The following is a 21264-nucleotide window of genomic DNA, read 5'->3' on the forward strand; positions in this document are numbered from 1 at the left end:
ATTTATTTTCTTTATGCACCCACATTATTGACACTGACCATGAAATCAATGTTTATCAGCCATCAGCGTTACAAATAACAGCATTTCATTGAGTTTTAATATAATTTAACAATTATTGTCATTTAATGTAATTCTATAAGAAGCCATTCACAATTAAAAGTGTGAAATTTTAATAAATAAATTAATCAGTTTCAAAAATATATTCTTGTATCTCAGTTTATGCTGCATCAACTATAAGTAACATGTCAAGTGACCGTGACCCTGTTTGAGTGCTCCTACATGTCATCAACCTGTTTGTTTGTTTGTGTGGCCGGTGGGAGAGTGTCCAGGAAACCTGTTTGAAAACAGTCATTATTGTTGCCATGCTATTTGGTGTAATCTTTCCTAATCATTTAATGAATGAATTAAATTGCAATATTACGTTTTAATGAAAGGTCATTATTCGTCTCAAAAGCCACAGATAAAAACTTAAAGCTTTTTAGAAGATGCTATCACCAAGATTACAATAGAAAATGTTGTATTTAAATGTTTTGGATTAACCAAATGCCTTTTAATTAACCCCAGTTAATCAAATCAGCAGATATCAGAAGGTATCATATCAAAGCAGCTGGCATTCGTTTTCAAAATCTCAAGCACACTTTCCAGGCTTGATATTTATTTAAAATTTGTTACATTTAAAATGATAAAAACAATAGATGTGGTGTTAGAAATAAAGACAGAAATTATTATTATTGTCAAATTGAACAAATACTTTTTTGGGGCCAAATAGCAAAGATGAGTCAAATAGCAAAATGGTTTGGCAGAACTGCGCATGTGTACGGGCGTTCGATGGGCGGGGCCAAGGGTGTCTTTACTTAAACAGAGAATCAGCTGACACTTTCACCTCACTGTATCCAGAGCACGAGCGCTGTTTTACACTGCTGCTTCATGTGAACAGGGCGGAGCTGAAGGTCCTCAATGTACTCAAGGACATCTGCTCTCCAACAGCTGTGTCGTCTTTCAGAACGCACAGCAACAAGTAAATGAGACTTCAGTCCCCCAAATAAAAAAGGTGGAGGTCACCTCCGCTCTCCCCACCATGACAGAGTGCAGAGTTGACCATCAGCGGACCGAATCCTGCTTATGAGCATCACACACATGAAATCCGCAGCTCGAGATAAAGCCCCATATGACGCAGCAGGGCTCTCCACGGCACTGATGCCATATTAAAGCCCGCCGCCCTCCACCCACACCATCAATCTGATGTGGAGATCGAAGATAGGAGGGCTCACATGACTCCACTCCAGACTGGAAGGCGAGGAGAAGTGTGGCATCTTCCAGCATCAGCACTGCCACAGCTGGCGCAGCTCATCCATGCGCTCTCCCCATAACGGCGGACAATAGGAGGAAATATTCACGTTTTTCCCTGGATTTGGATCAGAGTCTGCGGATGAGCAGCGATGGGGGAATGGACCATACTAGAGAGGCTCTTGGAGGCTGCTGTCCAGCAGCACTCCACTATGATCGGAAGGTAAGAGCTAACGTGTCGCGTTTTTGGAGGAAAAATCACGCTTTTTATACTTATTTCACTCCTAAAATACAGTATAAAATAAGAAGCATGACATATCAAAAAAAGAATATCTGCGTAATATGGACAATAAAAAGCAATCGACTGGTTTCAGCACTGGACAGCACCCTTTACACACACCGAAACTGAATATCCTTTCCTTTATATCGTTTGAATATCCGATATCGTTTTTATTATGCATTTTTGCTACATTTAAAGCCACGTTTGAACGAAAAGTGATGATTATAGCCAGGTGTGCACAAACAAGGCGTCACCGCTTATTTCACTTCTGAAAAAACCAAACGTACAAAATATCGCATTATTCAACGACAGTGAAATGTAACAGAATGCATCATTCAGTGCTTGTGAACGCGCATCGATCCATACAGCTCTCTTAATAGAATGTAGATAGATGAATTAAAGATTGATTAATTCATAATAGACTGCTTTGTTTAAAGCCACCTTTTGAGGCAAAATGATGCTTTTTTCCCCCCCAACTCTACAATCATTCATATAGGCTCATATATGCCAAAACGTATTTGCATAACACATACGTAAAATATAAAGGGACATATTTGATCTAAAAACTAAATGCACCACGTTTTCAGCACCCTATTTGTTTGTGCGTATTTTGTGTTTCATTTCAAGCCATGTTGGGAGGTGTGATGTTCTGTGCCCAAATGATTAAACATGACACACCAAGTGACACCTGCATAATCCATAAGCAGCGAGGCTGAAGCGGTGCTGAAATAAAGCGCTGAGGACGCACCTCGGTTTCAGCACCGGACAGCTCCCCACCGCTCGTGTATTGACGCATTTATGTTTGTGTGTGCTTGTTCTTTAGGATCCTACTAACTGTGGTGGTGATCTTCCGGATCCTAATCGTAGCTATAGTGGGAGAGACGGTGTATGACGACGAGCAGACCATGTTCGTCTGTAACGCCTTACAGCCGGGCTGCAACCAGGCGTGTTACGACAAAGCCTTCCCTATATCGCACATCAGATATTGGGTCTTTCAGATCATAATGGTCTGCACGCCGAGCCTCTGCTTCATCACGTACTCGGTCCACCAGTCGGCCAAGCAAAAGGAGCGACGTTATTCCACCGCCACCGTCTTCCTCACGCTGGATAACAAGGAGCAGGATTCCCTGAAACGGGAGGAGGCCAAGAACCAGAAGATCAAGAACACCATCGTGAACGGAGTACTGCAGAACTCGGAGAACTCCACCAAAGAAGCCGAGCCCGACTGCATGGAGGAAAAGGAACTGACCAGCTCGGGCAAGAAACCGGGCAAGTCCAAAATGAGACGGCAGGAGGGCATCTCCAGGTTTTACATCATTCAGGTGGTGTTCAGAAACGCTCTGGAGATCGGCTTCCTGGTGGGCCAGTATTTCTTGTACGGATTCAACGTGCCCGCCGTGTACGAGTGCGACCGATACCCGTGCATCAAGGAGGTGGAGTGTTACGTGTCCAGGCCCACGGAGAAAACCGTGTTCCTCGTCTTCATGTTCGCGGTCAGCGGCTTTTGCGTGGTCCTCAATCTGGCCGAGCTCAATCACTTGGGCTGGAGGAAGATCAAAGCGGCCGTGAGGGGCGTGAGGGCCCGCAGGAAGTCCATCTACGAGATCCGGAACAAGGATTTGCCCCGGATGAGTATGCCCAATTTCGGCCGCACTCAGTCCAGTGACTCCGCCTACGTGTAAGCGCGCGGAACGAGCAACCGAAGCCTGCGCGCCGCCGAGATCGAGAGCGTGGACGAGTGCCGTCGCCACGTAAGGTTCATGAATTGCAAGAACACGGGGTAGGACTTTTTTGTTACTGTTTTAAAGACTTCCTTGACAACTGTGGACGACGACAAACACGTTTGTAAAGCGGTTCACTACTGTATAATGCAACTTTTTAGCAACGTTTGTACTCTGAGACGTACACAAAGAGCAAATGCTGATACCCGAATGCGTATTGCCTCTCTATAAGCTGCGGTGACACTTTACATGACACTGTCCACGTTGCGCAGAATGCATGCTATACGATTCATTACAATAAGCCACGAGCGGCTCGGCGACAGCTGGCGTGACGTGAACGCTGGCATGTGAAGTGTGACCGAAGAAGCTGCTCTGCTGTACTTGAAGGGAGTAAATACGTCTTGCACTAAAAAGTTTGTGTGACGCGACGCACATCGGGAGAGTCTTGACACACCGTTCATCGCTTCTGCTATGATTTCTTTCTTTTCTGGTTGCCTGTACTGCACCATTGACCTTAACGTAGACTATGTGATTAACTCCATTGCAGATTTTCTGTTCTGTCTTTCATGTGTGTGTGTGTGTGAGAGAGAGCAGGGGTGAATTTGCTGCAAATGCTTAAAGTCTGTGATCTCCTTAATTTTTTAACACCAAAGCGCCCTCTGCTTTCATTGGTGACTTGTTTTTTTGTTTTTTTCGCGCTTAAGTGTAATCAAGTGCCATACTTGTATATAAATATATGCATATATACATATAAAATCTATTCTGAAGAATATAACCATATCCATAAAGCAGATTTATTGCTTGAATTATGCGTACTGCGTCCAGACTTGCTTTAGCTGTATTCGTTGTAAATGAACTGAAAATGGCATAATGCATTCTTTCTTCTCCATCGTTTGGAAAAATAATCTTTTCCTACACAGGACAGCCATCTTTTCTTGCTAACAAATGACTCGTCCTCAGCAATGTTTTCTGCTCTGGTGCTGGTTTTTCACCAAACAGTTCCAGCAATATTTGTAAGCCGGATAGTTTCTTTTTGGGATTGACGTACCATTGACAAGCCCACGCCTGCTGTATCTCTGACGATGCAAGCGTGTACGGGCGAGCGTTACGAACTGGTTTAAGGCCTAAAATCCGGTGCATTACTCAAGATGTCATTTGTTTCCATTTGAATGATTCTTTACGATTATGCCACCGTATATTTATGACAAGCAAATGCGTGCACAGAGAGGAGACGTTCTCTGCATTTCTGAGCTTGAAGGGAAAGCATTGCATGTTTAAGAACTTACATCTGGACAATTTGAGCTAGGGGATGAAATCTATGCGGCGTTTGCTCGAGTATTGATGCGTCACCCCACACCGACGCCTCCCGACGCTTAAGAACTCGCACCGGGGAATGTTTCACGACTCGAAGGTCACCGAGGACAAAGAACAGTTCGGATCATCCCGAGGGGTCGGCCATCTCGGGGTGTTCTGGACAGGGCGGACGGGAATGGCTTGGCTGTACAGTGCGATCTTCCCTTTTCTCTCAGTTCTCCCTCTCTCCTTGGATAAGCATTCCAGGACTCCTCCGAGATTTGTACAAGTTTGCGGAGAAACGAAAGCCCGGAGCAATCTAAAACGGACTGTGCTGGACCTGAAAGAGCGAAGCTTTAATAAAACATGAACTGGTATCTTTCTTGCCTTATATGTACTGCAGTATCCCCCCCTTCCCTCACCGTCTCTCATTCTCCCCGTGCATTTTCTGCAAGAGCCGACGTGGTTTTTACAGCTCCTCCTAAATGACAAAATGATTGGGTTATGTATGAATGTAATTCTGCATGCTGTGATGTGTCATACATCATGTGAGCGTTGGAGGCTTGGTTACACGATGCGGTCGAGCGACCGACAGACAGACAGACAGACAGACAGACAGAGAGACACTTGAGATGCGCTGCGCACGCTGACATGTCTCCACTGCTGCTGCCTTTTGCTGAGTTAAAACCAACAAAAAATGTCTTGTTCATTTATCAGGCCTGAGATGACAAAACACCTTAGCATGGGATGCCATTACTTCAGGTACACAAACCAAGAGAAATCGAGGGTGTTGTTTGGTTCTGATTCCTTTCTAGGAGCCATCGTCTGAAAGATTCTCCCCGGAGCTTTGCCATCTGAAAGAGAACGACGGTATGAGTGTGTAATGTCGCATATAAAGTCTCATTGTAATTTTATCTTGATCGATTTGCATATTGATAAAAAGGGCCTTGCATGTAGTGAACGCAGAAAACGCCAGGCTGTTCCGTTCTGAGCCTCCAGTCCTTGTGGTTTTGAGGATGTGTAAACTGAATGAAATGAAGATGGATGATATACTGTGAATTAAATCCACTTCTTTACAAAGATGGTGATATAAATGATCAGCCTGATCTTTTGTTTTCTTACTGCACACACACACACACACACACACACACACACTCATGCCGCCCCTCTGAGATTTCATTGAACTGCAGTGTCCTGGAAGGGCTGCGCAGAAACTCTGCAATGCACAACTGCTCTCACCTGCACATCTCTGAACACCGCCATTGGAAATCTCTTCAGTGTATATGTTTTGTGTGTGCGTGTGTGTGTGTGTGTGTGTGTGTGTGCGTGTGTGTTAGTTTGGATACAGAAGAGTAGCACAAATGTCAAAAAATGATCTTATCTAACGACTGTTAAACGGGGCGATGGGGTCCATATATCAGTAGTGTATATTAGTGTTTGTCATTAAAGTATTGTGTAATTCATTTGATGTGGATAGATTTCCAAACTAACACAAAGAGCTATTAATAAAAAGAAATGAATCATTTAAAATACATGACGGGCATTTGTTAATTAATGAAAAACATTTTCTGAATGTTTTTGTGATTATCATTGGCAAGTCTTGACTAGTACTTTTACAAGCATTTTTATTTATAAACATCTCAGTCATGCATTTCTCTGTTTACTAAGAGAGATTATGAATTCATTTTGCATGTATAAAACAGACTGCAGTTATTGTACTTTATGACATGAACATGTAATCAAATATTACAATGTACTTCTGTTTATGTTCCTTCTTAATTGTTGTTATTATTTAAACTGTTCCTCCCACACTTAAAAATCAAGGTTTAATGAAGAACCTTTAATATTTATGGAGCCTTTCAAATGCACAAAAGGTTCTGTATAGTGGAAAAAGGTTCTTTAGATTATTAAATTGTTCTTCACGCTATCATGCTGATGCCATAGAAGAACCGTTTTTGGTTCCCAAATGAACCTTTCATTGATTCATTCTTAGTGTGAAGAACATTTTAACCGTTTTTCCACCGTAAAGGACCATTTGTGCAATGAAAGGTTCCATGGATGTTAAAGGTTCTTCATGGAACCATTGATATCTGGTGCTTTTAAGAACTGTTCGGTTCTTCAAGGAACCTAAAGTGGTTCTTCTATGGCATCCCTGTGAAAACCCTATTTGGAACCTTTATTTAGAAAAAAAAAAAAAAAATGGTTCTTTTGAAAGGTTCTTTGGGGAACCAAAAATGGTTCTTCTGTGGCATCACTGGAACCTTTCACTGGTTTAAATGAGAAAAGGTTTTGTAAAAATACCAGAAAATGACTGACACATGATAGCACTATAACCCAAATAAGCCAAAGGGCACAAAATATATACAACACATTGATGTTAGTTGATGTTTTATCCTTGTCAGAACATGATGAAAACACATTTCCATTATGAATCAGTTCTGGATCACAGTTTCATGGCTTAACCTGGCCACATGTGACTCTAGTGTGATGAAAGCAATTACTCTGAGAGCTTACACACACACACACACACACACACACACACACACACACACCAAGGTAATGCCTGTGAGAATGCGCCAACAGTAGCAAAGGACACATTTGATTAAGTGAAAACTGAAGGTTATTTATGGATTAGCAGCAGATCTATTGACTGTTGTGGTTTTTTATTGCTAAACCAGAGTGGTAACTTCATCTGAGCAATTAAATCCCATAATGCGCATAATGACTACTAAAAGATGCACACTAATGCTGTAATTAACATGTAATACTGAAAATTAAGCTGATTCCTATTAGAGTTTCCTATTAATGATGGCTGAATTGACAAATCAATAATTTCATTTGATGTTATCTGTAATTTGTTGTCAACCAGAGCAGTCTCTCTCTCTCTCTCTCTCTCTCTCTGTCTCTCTATTATCCCTGCTGGCAGGTGATGCAGCAGTCCTCGCAGCCAGACCAATTGTTCCTGATAAATGTATACGATACGCACCGTTTGCCAGCCAATAAAATTCACTGGATGACCAACCCTAATCACTAAAAAAGCTGTTCTCTGTCTAACAAGATTAGAGCCGGCCAAACACACTGAGCAAGGGAAAAAGAAGAAAGTGTTAATGGCAAATGGAAAAGAAAAAGGGGAAAGAGGTAAAGAAACAAGAAGTATAAGAGTTTATGTTGTGCCGCAGCAGAGAGAAGACACCTGGCATTTTGTCATCTTTATGAACGGTTATGAGTGGCATTTGTGATGAGAATCTGTTTTCATATGGATTAGAGGCGGGGGTTGGTTTGTTCATTTATGGTTCACTGGATGCTGTCACCAAAATGTAACATGAACGTTTGTCCTGTTGACCTCAAGTCATTAAAAGATTACAAATTGTAGAAGTTGTAATCTTTTAATGATGCCCCTAAAAACCATTGGCTATCATCTATAATAATGTAGAAAGAGATATTTAAAATAAATTGATGTTAGTTAGTCACATGAACAGACAGGAAAACAGGTTTCATTGCATCTGGTATGAACTGTAGGAGATATCTATGAACTTTTCAGGTAATCAGCTAACCTAAATAGTTATTTTTATACAACAGTTAGTTCTGGTTCTCGAATCTGAGCCTTTTCCAGCCATGCGATATTTTACTAATATCACACGGAAACCGTTGTACAATTTGTATCACTTATTTCTGCTGGATCTATAGTGGCAGAATTTCTCACAGCGAGCGTCAATGGTGGAGCAGCAAACCCATTATAATTTTACAAATAGGTCTACTGCTATTATTGTGTCACGGAATGTAGTTTTAGTTTTTTTAGGCAAGAATGTAGTTGTTGAGCGGATCCTCAGAGCTTGTGTACCCGCCGAGAACAGCTTTATCTCAGCAAGTTCTTTGGGAATTTGCAATGACTCTTATGTAGATTGTGGTTAAACATTTTGGGTATATCAAATGGGCAATCTTTGGTCTATTTAATCTATTATTTGTTCTAGAGCAAGTCGATTTTGCTAAACGCAATGTTAAGTTTCATAACTTTATATTTTTATTTAACTTAAGGCGAGACACCCCAGGTGAATAGGGTAAAAAAATTAACTAATAGATATCACCATACTACCCCAGGTGATTGATTACATTAAAAATTGCAAACATTTTTTGTATTACAAGTTTTCTAAAATGTAATGTTTAAATATGCAAATGATGCATTATCTAATTAAATATGCACTAATTTGCATACATTTCTAGAACAAAAATCTGAATATTGGATGACGTCAGGTTCACAGTTCTCATTTAATTTTTTGGACATATTAAATTCAAAGGCTTTTACAGAAGGAATTTTGGATATCTCTTTTTATCATTCCATAAATCAGAAAATACTATCAACAGCCAGAAAAAAAAATATTTTCACCATTTTTTTAGGAATAAAATGTTGTATAAAATCAGGCAAATTATATATCAACAAATCCCTCTGTAAAATCCTTCAGAATATAGATAGGAATAAAACTGTAAAGTTTGGTGTATGTAAGTTCTGCTGAAGTGGAGATTTCTGACTCAGAGCAGGAGGAAAAACTCATTTTGAGAAAACGGCCTTTAAAGATATTTACTGTAATTGAAATCTATAGATACAAATAGATAAAGTGCTATAAAATATACACTTAAAAGTGTATTTTGGATGTTTTCTTTCCACCAGTCTGAAAAAACACTTTATGAAAAGCCAAAAAGTACAAAATCTCAAAATTGACAGGTGCCTGAAAAAACAGTGTTTTTGCCTGTAGTGTCTTCCCTTAAACCCTGTAGCCTACTAACTATCTGCTTATAACTAGAGTTTAATTCCTATCGTACAAACTTCTTATACTTTTATAATGTTCATTTAAATATTATTGTTCAATAAATCATATTTTATTATATATAAATAATATGCTGTATTTAGTATTAAGTAAGTAATTTTGACTTCAGTGAAAGTTTTTACCCATTATTACCCATTATATGGTGGCAAAGACTGTCTTCATGAGTGAGACTTTTATATTGAACAAGGTTGTGCACAAGGACATTATTTTCACTTTAAACAACACCTTAAACTGATGCAATGGACAAATGCATTGACTATCGCTGTCATAATATCATTAAAAGGATACTAAGACAAAGATATTGCTTTCCTACATTCAAACGATTTTTTTATTATGAATATAAGATTGACCTGAAGAATAAATGCTGTATCAGATGCAGGTAATAAAATCGCTATCTCACAATGCCATAATTCTCTACATAATACAACAACCTTCAATCAAGCAACTCAGCGCTCCTTTGTTGCTAGTAGTGGAGGTTTTGTTCACAACTGGTAAACTGTCAATTTGAGATATGAATCCTTGGTCGAATGAAAGAGTTTTCCACAAAGGAGTGTTTTTAAAGACACTCCATTGTTGTTTCTTATTTATTTACACACTGGTGCTGTCAAACTGTCATATAAAAGCAGTATCACACTCGTAGTGGCGAGAGATGGCTCTGTATCAGCACGGCTGTGATTCCCTGCGGCCTCATGCCTAGGAGGAGCTTGTGCTTATAGAGCCATAGCGCACGACTATGAGTGAGATATTGCTCACTTATTGTTTTTGATTTAAATAAAAAATCATTTATATGTCAACCTGCATATGCAATGGACATTGATTATACTTGTCTTTGGTAGCTCATTTGAAGGCATCTTGAGTAAAATCTATCATGTACTAAAGACCTGAACCAGAAGTGATGCAACCTGTTTTACAGAATACAAAATTTTGTTGTGCATAACCCATATTGCATATAATGAGGCACTGGATGTAGTAATTACAGTTTTCAACCTCCATAAAGTATTCTTGATTGTTTATGAGATTAACATCTATTCTGTATATTAAAATGGACCCATTCCACTGGGAGAAGACATACTTTAAGCATGCATACTTGTAAAATCTTTAATTGAGCCTAATTTCAGAATGACCTAAAGGAGCCAGTATATTTCTTCATAAATTCCTCTTGACCTCTGTCACTGCTTCACAAAGGTTGTGGTGTTTTGATGCTCAGATGGAAACTGCACTGAGCTCTGTGTGTCTCAAGTGGCTGCAAGCTGGTCTCTCTCAGAGAGCGTTGCGGTCACATGACAGTGAGGAACAGCTGCAGCGGGAGCGGGGATGTCCTCTGCAGCGCTGCAGGGGTGTGAGAGGAGACGGTAGGTGTGACTCGATGCATCACTGTGTGTAAAATGTGCTGCTACTAAATGTGCACAACGTTTGCCTTTGATTAAGATTCTAACTGCAAACTGAAAATGCATAACAGCCTTTTGATTTTAAATAAGTCATAATAAATAAGGTTTTTTAACTTTAATACAACGTTGCATGCATATTTTGAATGGTCACACTTTAGATTGGGTGTCTTTAACTACTATGCACTTGCATCAAAACCAAAAACATTTGTTAAGTACGATGCAATTGTGGTGATGTTGTAAAACTCTTGCTGCTACTGATGTGGGATACGGGTAAGGTTAGGACAGGTTTAAGGGTGGGTTAAAGTGTTAGTACATAGTAGATAAGGACACTTAACTTTATCATTTACTGATACATTTTTAAAATCAAATGTTGGCTCTGTTAATGGACCTGAAATAACTCAAGACATGATGATGATTTGGATGAATTGTTTCCTCAGAAGAACACTAATTGGTGTCCAGTTTGGCACGGCAGTTTATGGCACTGAACACACTTCCCTCCTCTGGTATTGGATTGTGTTTTATGGTGTGATTCATTTCCCATCAGGCCTCCCTCCTCCCCGGCACTTCAGGCTAGAATTTATGCAGGCCGCATCACAGGGGCGGAGCAATCAATCACCTGCAACCCCAGCGGCACGAGCGCACTCAACAAGAGTTCAGCTCGACGCAAACACTACGGTAAACCTCTGAAAGCCTGTGACAGACTCCCTTCTTTTTATACATATATTCTTTTATCCAAATGATTTTTCCGGCATGCCTGGATATCCCTCGAGGACGCTGCACACATCTGTGCCTCAACCGCTATGAATATTTTAGAGAAAATGAACACTCTCTTTTGTCATTTACTTTGCTTCCCTTTGTAAAATTATGACGATCTTGATGCAAATGTTACAAATATCGTATAACTTATTTCGAAATGGAATACATGAATATAAATAAAAGATTCAGAGCATTTGACTACAGGAATCATGTTTCCTTCCAGCATCCTGTATATCTCTGTAAATCAGGGAAACTTTGACCCAACTACACTTGTCCACATAACATACACTTTTACATTATTAAACAAACAAACTGACTATAACTTGAGTTTTATGACATTGGTAGACATGTGCAAAAGAGCCAAGCATGAAACAGACCGTGAAATCACGTGATAAAACATTTATGACTCTAAATAAACAAAAGAAACAGAGAAGGGAAAAACACAAAAAAGCTCAGTGTCGCATAATAAAGTAATTTCAAATCAATTTTTTCATATACACACATTTATGTATTTGGTAAGTAATCATGTAATAAGAAGGATAAAGATAGTCTGGTTTATTTTGCATTAATGATGGTTCACTGTGTCTTACATTTTCTACATTAAAATGACATTATGATAAAGGGTGAAAATGAGAGGGCAAGAGTAGTTAGTAAAAGTCATATTTGACAGGAAAATGCTTAACCCTTGTGCTGTTAACCCTCTTGTAACCTTTTGTGTTCCCCGTCAAAAATGACATAAATCACTCGTTATGCTATATTATCACCAAATATTGAATTCAATCTTTTTGTCAACATGTTTTCTTTTAATTAGGATAGGTTTTGTATTTCTGTTTGGAACTGACTGATCATAGGCTTCATTTATACAATCAGTTAGTTTAAAAAAAATAAATTTAATAAATAAATAAAAAAAATGACCCGGGAAAAAGAAAAATGACCCGAACACAACCAGAGGGTTAAATGTCATGAAACGCATAAATCCGCTACAAAAATGTAATGTCTTTATCTTAATTTGGGGATTTCAAATCACAGACATCTCAGATTACTATTGGCGTGCCTCAGGGCTCAGTTTTGGGCCCTCTTCTGTTTATTATTTATCTATTGCCTTTAGGACAATTTTTTCACAAATTCGGTATAAATCTTCATTGTTAAAGGTGCCCTAGAACTTCTTTTTAAAAGATGTAATATAAGTCTAAGGTGTCCCCTGAATGTGTCTGTGAAGTTTCAGCTCAAAATACCCCATACATTTTTTTTAATTAATTTTTTTAACTGCCTATTTTGGGGCATCATTAAATATGAGCCGATTCAGGGTGTGTGATGTTTAAATCTTTAAATCTCGTGCTCCCCACCCCTGAGCTTGCGCTTGCCTTAAACAACATAAAAAAAGTTCAAACAGCTAATATAACCCTTAAAATGGATCTTTACAAAGTGTTCGTCATGCAGCATGTCTAATCGCGTAAGTAAAGTGTTTATTTTGATGTTTACATTGATTCTGAATGAGTTTGATAGTGCTCCGTGGCTAAAGCTAACATTACACACTGTTGGAGAGATTTATAAAGAATGAAGTTGTGTTTATGAATTATACAGACTGCAAGTGTTTAAAAATGAAAATAGCGACGGCTCTAGTCTCCGTGAATACAGTAAGAAACGATGGTAACTTTAACCACATTTAACAGTACATTAGCAACATGCTAACAAAACATTTAGAAAGACAATTTACAAATATCACTAAAAATATCATGATATCATGGATCATGTCAGTTATTATTGCTCCATCTGCCATTTTTCGCTATTGTTCTTGCTTGCTTACCTAGTCTGATGATTCAGCTGTGCACAGATCCAGACATATAATCCCTTTCATAATGCTTGAACATGGGCTGGCATATGCAAATATTGGGGGCGTACATATTAATGATCCCGACTGTTACGTAACAGTCGGTGTTATGTTGAGATTCGCCTGTTCTTCAGAGGTCTTTTAAACAAATGAGATTTATACAAGAAGGAGGAAACAATGGAGTTTGAGACTCACTGTATGTCATTTCCATGTACTGAACTCTTGTTATTTAACTATGCCGAGGTAAATTCAATTTTTGAATCTAGGGCTTTAATGCTGATGACACCTAGCTCTATATGTCTTCAAAGCCTAATTCAATATTACCACCTTCCTCTCTTTTGCTTTGCTTATCTGAAATTAAATCATGGTTTACATGTAATTTTCTTACCATGGTTTCACAGACACGGCTTAAGCTAGTCCTAGACTAAAATGCATGTTTGAGCTGTTAACAATGAAAACACTGAAATTCTGTTAGTAGGCACTAAATCAAAACTGCAAAACTGTGAAAGTTTTACATTGACTTTCAATTTCTAAATCACATCTTAAAACGAATTTCTTTAGAGCAGCTTCTGATTTATTGACATAGGACACTTTGTTCTTGACAGGTTTTCTGAGATACAAAAACATACTTCTGAACACGCATATTCATATTTTGTTCATCCAAAAGTTGCCTCTTGATTCACTTTCTCTCTTTCCTGTCATAACCATAAAAAATTATGCTTTTAGAGCCCTGATCACATCCCCATAATGCAGCATGTCAGTGTCTGTATTTCCTTGACTCATCCCTTCTGTGAAGCTGCTGAGTCATGTGCTCGTCTCACCGCGCTCACATAAACTCCACAGCTCAGGCTGACAGTCCCGAAAAACACAGATTACTGAACCTACATCTAAGCTGCAGTATCTCACCAGCTCACAGTCAGCACTGCTGCTATTTAGGGCACAGCATTGTGCTGTTCTGCCTTTATACACTTATACACATATCTCTGGTGAACAGAGCACTCCATTTCCTGACAGATATATTCTGAGTCAAATCCAACCGAATGCATCAGCCTTAAAAAATTAACGCTTCAGAAAATATTAGTTGAGAAATGACTGAAGTATATTTCAAAATTGCATAATTGAGGACAAACTGAATAGGCTGGCTTGGACATTCTTTAAAACATCTCAGTATTTGTGTTCCAGGAATACAGAGTCTTGAAAGACAAAGTAAATGATGACAGAATTGTAATTGTTAAGTGAACGTTTCATTAAACATTAAGAAATGGATTACTTTAAAAAAAAATCACTCAGAAATTACCATTAAATTTCACAAATAATTACAAAGAAATTGCAAGCAACACATTTAAATAATAATAAAAAAAAATCTGCATTTGTGACTGACCGAATGTAAGGAACCCCCCGTTGGCGCCCCTGTGAAGTTCACTTTAATTTTTAGAATTTAGTTTCAATTTTACTTTAGCTGTGTCTTTAATCTGACTCCAATTTCAAATGATTATTACACCTAGATCATGTTTCTAATTAGGAATTAATCATTGGTCATGCATTCATTTAGATATCTGGGTATCCCGTACTTTCAATTATTCGTTCATTATGGACCCGATATCGCACAGGAAGTTACATCGGCTGATTATGTACTTCTCATGACACAAATTCATCAGTTTCTGATACTTAATCAGAGGGTGCAGAGTTTACCAAGCATGCTTGTTCATACAAAAACACAATTTTCTTAGCCATGATACTGCAACTTGCTTAGTCAGTGATATTCAGTGATATGTCAGAAATCAAAAGGTCTCACATGATGTGCCACATGCTCCTTTCATTGAGCCTTTAGTTTGATCTATCCTGATGCAGATTTGCCGAAATATGGACTCCAATAATCTACTGGTCATAATGATTTCAGAAGAGTCAAATATAACATTTTATTTTTCAGGCAAAAATGTATCATGCCAATTACATAGTTAGACAATTAGAAGCCAATTCAGAAATAATAAATACATAACATCAATTGCTCAAAGATGACTCTAAGAGTAAGAAATGCATGTACACACAGTGGTGTGTGAGTGTCTTCAGTGACTGAGTGAGGTGAGAAGTTAAGGGTAAGGCGGTGTCCTATTTCTTTGACATCTTCTCTCCAGATGAGTTTTATTGCTTTATTGCAGGGTGCTTGATTTCAGATTTTGTCTTAGCAGGACAAACAAGTCTTACAGGACCACAAGCAGTACAAATACCGTAATGTCTCTTAAACCAGAAATGTGATATACAGATAAAAAAAAAAAAAAAAAAAAAATCTAGTATCAAAAATGTCCACTGCGAAGCTGCTGTGATTGTTTGGCCATATACAAGATCAAGCGGTTCTACATGCAAGGAAAAAATGAAATCATATCCAAAAACAGTTATAGGATGTAGGGAGAGGCCTTGAGTATTTCAGCGAGCAACAGGCCTGATTTTGTTTTACATGTGGTTTGTAAAAACTGTAAAACAATTTGATGTTGCTTTCTCTAAGAAAGCAAGTCAAGTCGTATTTATTCATACAGCGCTTTATACAATACAGATTGTTTCAAAGCAGCATAAACAGGAAATTAACAGCAAAATTCTTCAGTTATTAAACAAATTCAAGTTCAGCTATAAAGCAGCTCTACAGAAGACCAACATGTTGTAAGAACGTTTTGCTAACGTTCGCATTAAGTTATGAAAACATTATTTCTGAATGTTCTCTGAAGTTCTATTTTTGAAAAAAAAAAAAAAAAAAAAGATTTAAAAAAAGTTTCTTCTTGGTTATACAAACGTTAAGGAAACATTCCATTTTGCAAGCATTATGGGAATGTTACTTTTGAATGTTCTCTGAACATTGTGAAATGTAGTAAAAATAAAAAGCATTAGATGAACATCCATCTAAAACCATTTTTTTTTAAATGCTCCATGAACAATGTATAAAAAATGGTCTTGTAGACACAGATCTTTAAAACATCACAAAACACGTCCAGCTACTATATGAAGACAAAATGAGTGCCAAACACTGTAGGATGAGTTACATCCCAGCTAAGAGGGAACGTTTTCAGAACATTAGCTAACGTTCTGGCAAGGTTCTCTCAAAGTTACATACAAACGTTCTTCCGGTAACATTACAGAATGTTCATTCAAAATGATCTGGTCTTTAATAACGTTCTTAAAACGTTCAAAAACAAAAATATTATTTAGTAGGACTTTCATCTAACATTTTTTAAATGTTGCTACTTGTTTCAGAATGTTCAGAGAACATTCAAAAGTAATGTTCCCATAATGTTTAAAGAATGATACAATGGAATGTTCCCTTAATGTTCACATAATAACCAAAAAAACTTTTTAAAACATTTAAAAACATTAAAAAAAAATAAAAATAATAGATGCTATGAACTTTCAGAGAATACTGAGAATTAATGTTTTCATAACTTAATGAGAACATATTTTTGTTTAGCTGGGATGCTAGGAGTTTGTTTAAATCACTAGCCTTATATACATAATAATAATAGTAATGCTTCACTCAGAAAACACCACTAATAAGAAAATAATTCATATCACCATTGATGTAATCAAAACACAGCTGTGTTTAGGCTCAGTATTAACTGTAGCTAAATGAACTGCAGACCGAGGCTCTGAATTTCATCATTTGGAGGATACACAGCAATGCAGAGATGGGAATTTGTGCCATCCACATGTGTTTGGTCTGCAGCACAGGCTCCTGTAGATCTGCTCAGATCTGCTCATCTGGGCCCTCAGCGGGAGTCTGGCAGCGATCTCTACTGCAGAACAGAGCTGAGAGGAGGGACAAACACATGAATCACCACATCAAATGCAGGACAGGAGGGGAAAGAGAGAACAAGGAACAAAGAAGGAGGTGAAGATTTGAGCTTAAACAACTGGATGATTCCTCAAATCAAGCTATAAATATAATTCAAGAAAAACTGATAAATTTGGCTGTCACAAATTAGTGGTTTTTATGTTGGTCCAAGGGGATATATATAAATGGTAAAATGTAAATATCTAGTTATATTTTATCTCTTTGAGGGTGCTCTCTTGGAGTTTTAAATGTTGAATGTGCTGTTCTTTATTCTGTGACAACAGTAAAATGCTGGCCCTAAAAACCGGTGCTTCTCTCATCTTAGTTCTGCTTCCTCTTCAACGTTTTCTTCATCACTGGATTTCCTAGAACCAGCAGCTGCTCTGTGTTGGCCGGGGATCCATGTTTTAATGGTTGGGAGAATCATGCTCCATTTATTCTATCCCAATTATTACTGAAGCTTTTGTGAGAGTGAATGATGGAGCTTTGTTTTAGCTGCAGAACTGCTGACACACACACACACGCAGGTTTGTTTTTGTGAATTGAGAGGACATTACATAGGCGTAATGGTTTTTATACTGTGCAAACCATATTTTCTATCGCCCTACACCAACCCTACTCCTAAACCTACCCATCACATGAAACTGTGCACATTTTTACTTTCTCCAAAAAACTAATTCTGTATGATTTATAAGCCTTTTGAAAAATGGGTACATGGGGTAATGTCCTCATAAATCAGCCTTTCCTTGCAATACCTATGTCACACCCATGTCATTATACAAATTTGTGTCCTGATATGTTACAAAAACACGCGCACACACACACACACACACTTGGGAGCCCAATCACCTCCAAGTGGTACAAAACGAGCCAATGGGAATTGGCCTGTGAGATTTACATGCCGAGCCGCACCCACCTGGCACATCCGGGTATAAATAGGACTGGCATACTCACTTCCATTCATATTTTGCTGAGGAGCCGAGACAATGATCCCGGCCGTTCAGCAGTGACTCAGGGCTATGGCAATGGGATGTAATGTCTCTGTTCCCTCCTTCAAGGAACGGGGGTTACAATAGTAACTTAGACATTCCCATTCAGTCAAGTCACGTTCGACGTTGGGGTCCCAATGGAAAATGCCAAAATAACTGAACCATGTTACGAGTGCTGAGGAAGCAGATGCTGGCAAGCCGTAGCGTGCCCAATGCAAGTGCTACCAGAGACATCGTAACCTTCCAGCGTCCAGAGTAAGCCCGAGGAAGTCTTCCATACAAATGGGATGGAGTGGACAGGGCATTACTCAGGGGGTCGAAGCTGCTGTTCCTTACCCCAGGGGAAGAGTGCTTCGGTAATCAATTCCCATGTTTGCTCAGCCATGACCAAAACGACAGAAAAGTGTTCCCCGTCTAATGCTACGGAGACCACACCCTGCCTGAAGGGAGGTGATGTGTGGAAGACACATATGGACTGACCCAAGGGGCAGTAACGCATATGGAAGATCTCTGAGGACTGGTACACCAAGGCGATGGCATCCACTATCCAGTGGGCCAACTTCTGTTTGGAGTCAGCCTTTGCTTTCTGCTGACCTCCAAAGCAAACAAAGAGCTGCTCAGAGCTTTTAAAACTCTGCATGCGGTCCACATAAACGCTCAGGGCGTGAACAGGACACAGCAACGCTAGGGCTGAGTCTGCCTCCTCCAGGGGGAGCACTTGCAAGTTCACCACCTGGTCCCAGAAGGGAGTGGAGGGAACTTTGGGCACATATCCAAGCTGGGGTCTCAGGATAACGTGAGAGTAAGCCGGTACGAATTCTAGGCACGATTCGCACAAAATGCTTGCAGGTCCCCGACCCTCTTAAAGGAAGCAAGCGCAGTCAGGAGCACTGTCTTCAGCGACAGATGTTTCAGCTCAACTCTGACTCAAGGGGCTCGAAGGGAGCTCTCTGTAGGCCCGCCAGGGTGACAGAGAGGTCCCAAGAGGAAACAAGGCGAGGCCTAGGAGGATTTAATCTCCTGGCGCCTATGAGGAACCTGACGATCAGGTCGTGCTGAACACAGAGCTGACCGGGCATTTTCGGGGGTCTTCCCGGGCGGAAAGAACACCACTCAGCGAACAGACTCCACTTCATGGCATAAGCACACCTCGTAGAGGGGCTATAGCTGAAGTGATAGTGTCAACTACCATTGGCGGTAGGCCACTTAAGTCCTCCATGTCCCGTCCAGAGACCACACATTGAGGTTCCAGAGGTTGGGACGTGGGTGCCATATGGTGCCCCGTCCCTGAGAAAGCAGGTTCTTCCTTAGGGCAATCCACCAGGGAGGGGCTGTCGAGAGGAGCATCAGCTCTGGGAACCAGGTCCGGTTGGGCCAGTACGGCGCAACTAGCAAGACCTGCTCCTCATCCTCCCTAACCTTGCACAGTGTCTGTGCGAGAAGGGCTCACTGGGGGAAACGCGTATTTGCGTAGGCCCCGGGCCCAGCTGTGTGCCAGTGCATCCATGCCAAGGGTCCCCTCGGTCAGGGAGTAAAACCACTAGCAGTGAGCGGATTCGTGGGAGGCAAACAGGTCTACCTGTGCGTCCCCGAATTGGCTGCAAATCAGCTGGACCACCTGGGGGTGGAGTCTATTGTGAGAGCGCATCAGCCACACGATTGAGCTTGCCCAGGATATAAATGGCGCTCAGCGACCTGAGACTGCTCTGACTCCAGAGGAGGAGATGGCGGGCGAGTTGCAACAACGACGGGAGCATAGACCACCCTGGTGGCTGATGTATGCTACGGTCGATGTGTTGTCCGCCTGGACCAGTACATGCTTGTCATGCAGCAATGGTCGAAACCGCCGCAGGGCAAGGAATACTGCTGGCAACTCGAGGCAGTTGATATGCCCACTGCATCTGAGCCCTGGCTCAGAACTACCCTCATGCAGCTCTTTCAGAGCTTTCGCCTGATGGACCTGCAAGATGCCAATGGCTTTGCAGGGCGGAGGCCACCTGTCCAGCGGCAGAGTAAGCCTTAGCAGCCAGAGCTGCCATCGCCTTACTTGCCTTGGACGGGAGGCGCGGACGAGTCCGCCAGGTGGCAGCAGACTGCGGGCTCAAGTGCACTGCAATCGCACACTCCACCTGTGGAATGTCCACATAACCTTTGGCGGCCTCACCAGGGTAGTGAGAGTGGAGGAGGCAGAAGAACGGTTTCTGGCAGAAAAAAGTGCCTTCAACGTATTCTGAACCTCCTCATGCACCTCCGGGAAGAATGGCATGTGGCTGAGAACCACGCCCCGCACCCAGAAACCATTCATCCAACCACAAGTGCTCGGGACACGGTGGAGCGTTCCGCTCGAGCCCGATGCCTGCGGCGGCCCAGGCAAGCATAGCCTTTAACTGTGAATCCGATTCAGCCTGAACGGAGGGTGGACGTTCTTCTTCCTCATCCTCTTCAGAGTCCAAAAGCCCACTCTCCGACATCTGATCCTCATCCAGAGCACCGAAAGTGGTAGCAATTAATATTGCTGTTTTGCTCTCTTAGTTAAAGGAAATCTACACTTCAGTAATGAAGGAGAAAGGAAGAGTGATCAGTGTGACCGTTCGGCTCCGAAGCAAAAGTATGAATGGAAGTGAGTATGTCAGTCCTATTTATACCCGCATGCGCCGGGTGGGTGCGGCTCGGCATCTCACTAAATCTCACTGGCCAAATACAATTGGCTCATTTTGTACCACTTGGAGGTGATTGGGCTCCCAAGCGAGACCCCATTACGTCAGTATCGACGTAACATCGAACGTGACTGACTGAATGGGAACAAAAATATATTCTAAGAAACTTTTGATAATTTTCCCAATTAAGTTATGAAAATGTTATTTCTGAATGTTCTCTCTGAACATTCAAAACATCCAGTTTTTTTTTTTTTAAATGTTTAAAAATTTATTTCTTATGTGAACATTAGGGTAAAAACATGAAGTGAACGTACCCAGCTAACAAAATTAAATTCTAAAAACAGTTTTTTTGCTAATGCTCACATTAAGTTATGAAAATGTTATTTCTGATTGCTCACTAAACATTCAAAACTTTCAATTTT

The 21264-nt window shown here is 40.3% G+C and overlaps 1 protein-coding gene across 1 annotated transcript; it reads left to right on the plus strand.

Annotated features, from left to right (window-relative positions):
• The first annotated feature begins 725 nt into the window (after nucleotides 1-725).
• Nucleotides 726-6113, plus strand: LOC125268273 (gap junction delta-2 protein-like). The gene is made up of 2 exons (XM_048190338.1): nucleotides 726-1510; nucleotides 2391-6113. The coding sequence occupies exons 1-2, from the start codon at nucleotides 1440-1442 to the stop codon at nucleotides 3247-3249; spliced, it is 930 nt and encodes a 309-aa protein (XP_048046295.1). The 5' UTR covers nucleotides 726-1439; the 3' UTR covers nucleotides 3250-6113.
• Nucleotides 6114-21264: the final 15151 nt, after the last annotated feature.

The sequence above is a fragment of the Megalobrama amblycephala genome, linkage group LG5, assembly GCF_018812025.1.
Source record: "Megalobrama amblycephala isolate DHTTF-2021 linkage group LG5, ASM1881202v1, whole genome shotgun sequence".
Classification (NCBI taxonomy): domain Eukaryota; kingdom Metazoa; phylum Chordata; class Actinopteri; order Cypriniformes; family Xenocyprididae; genus Megalobrama; species Megalobrama amblycephala.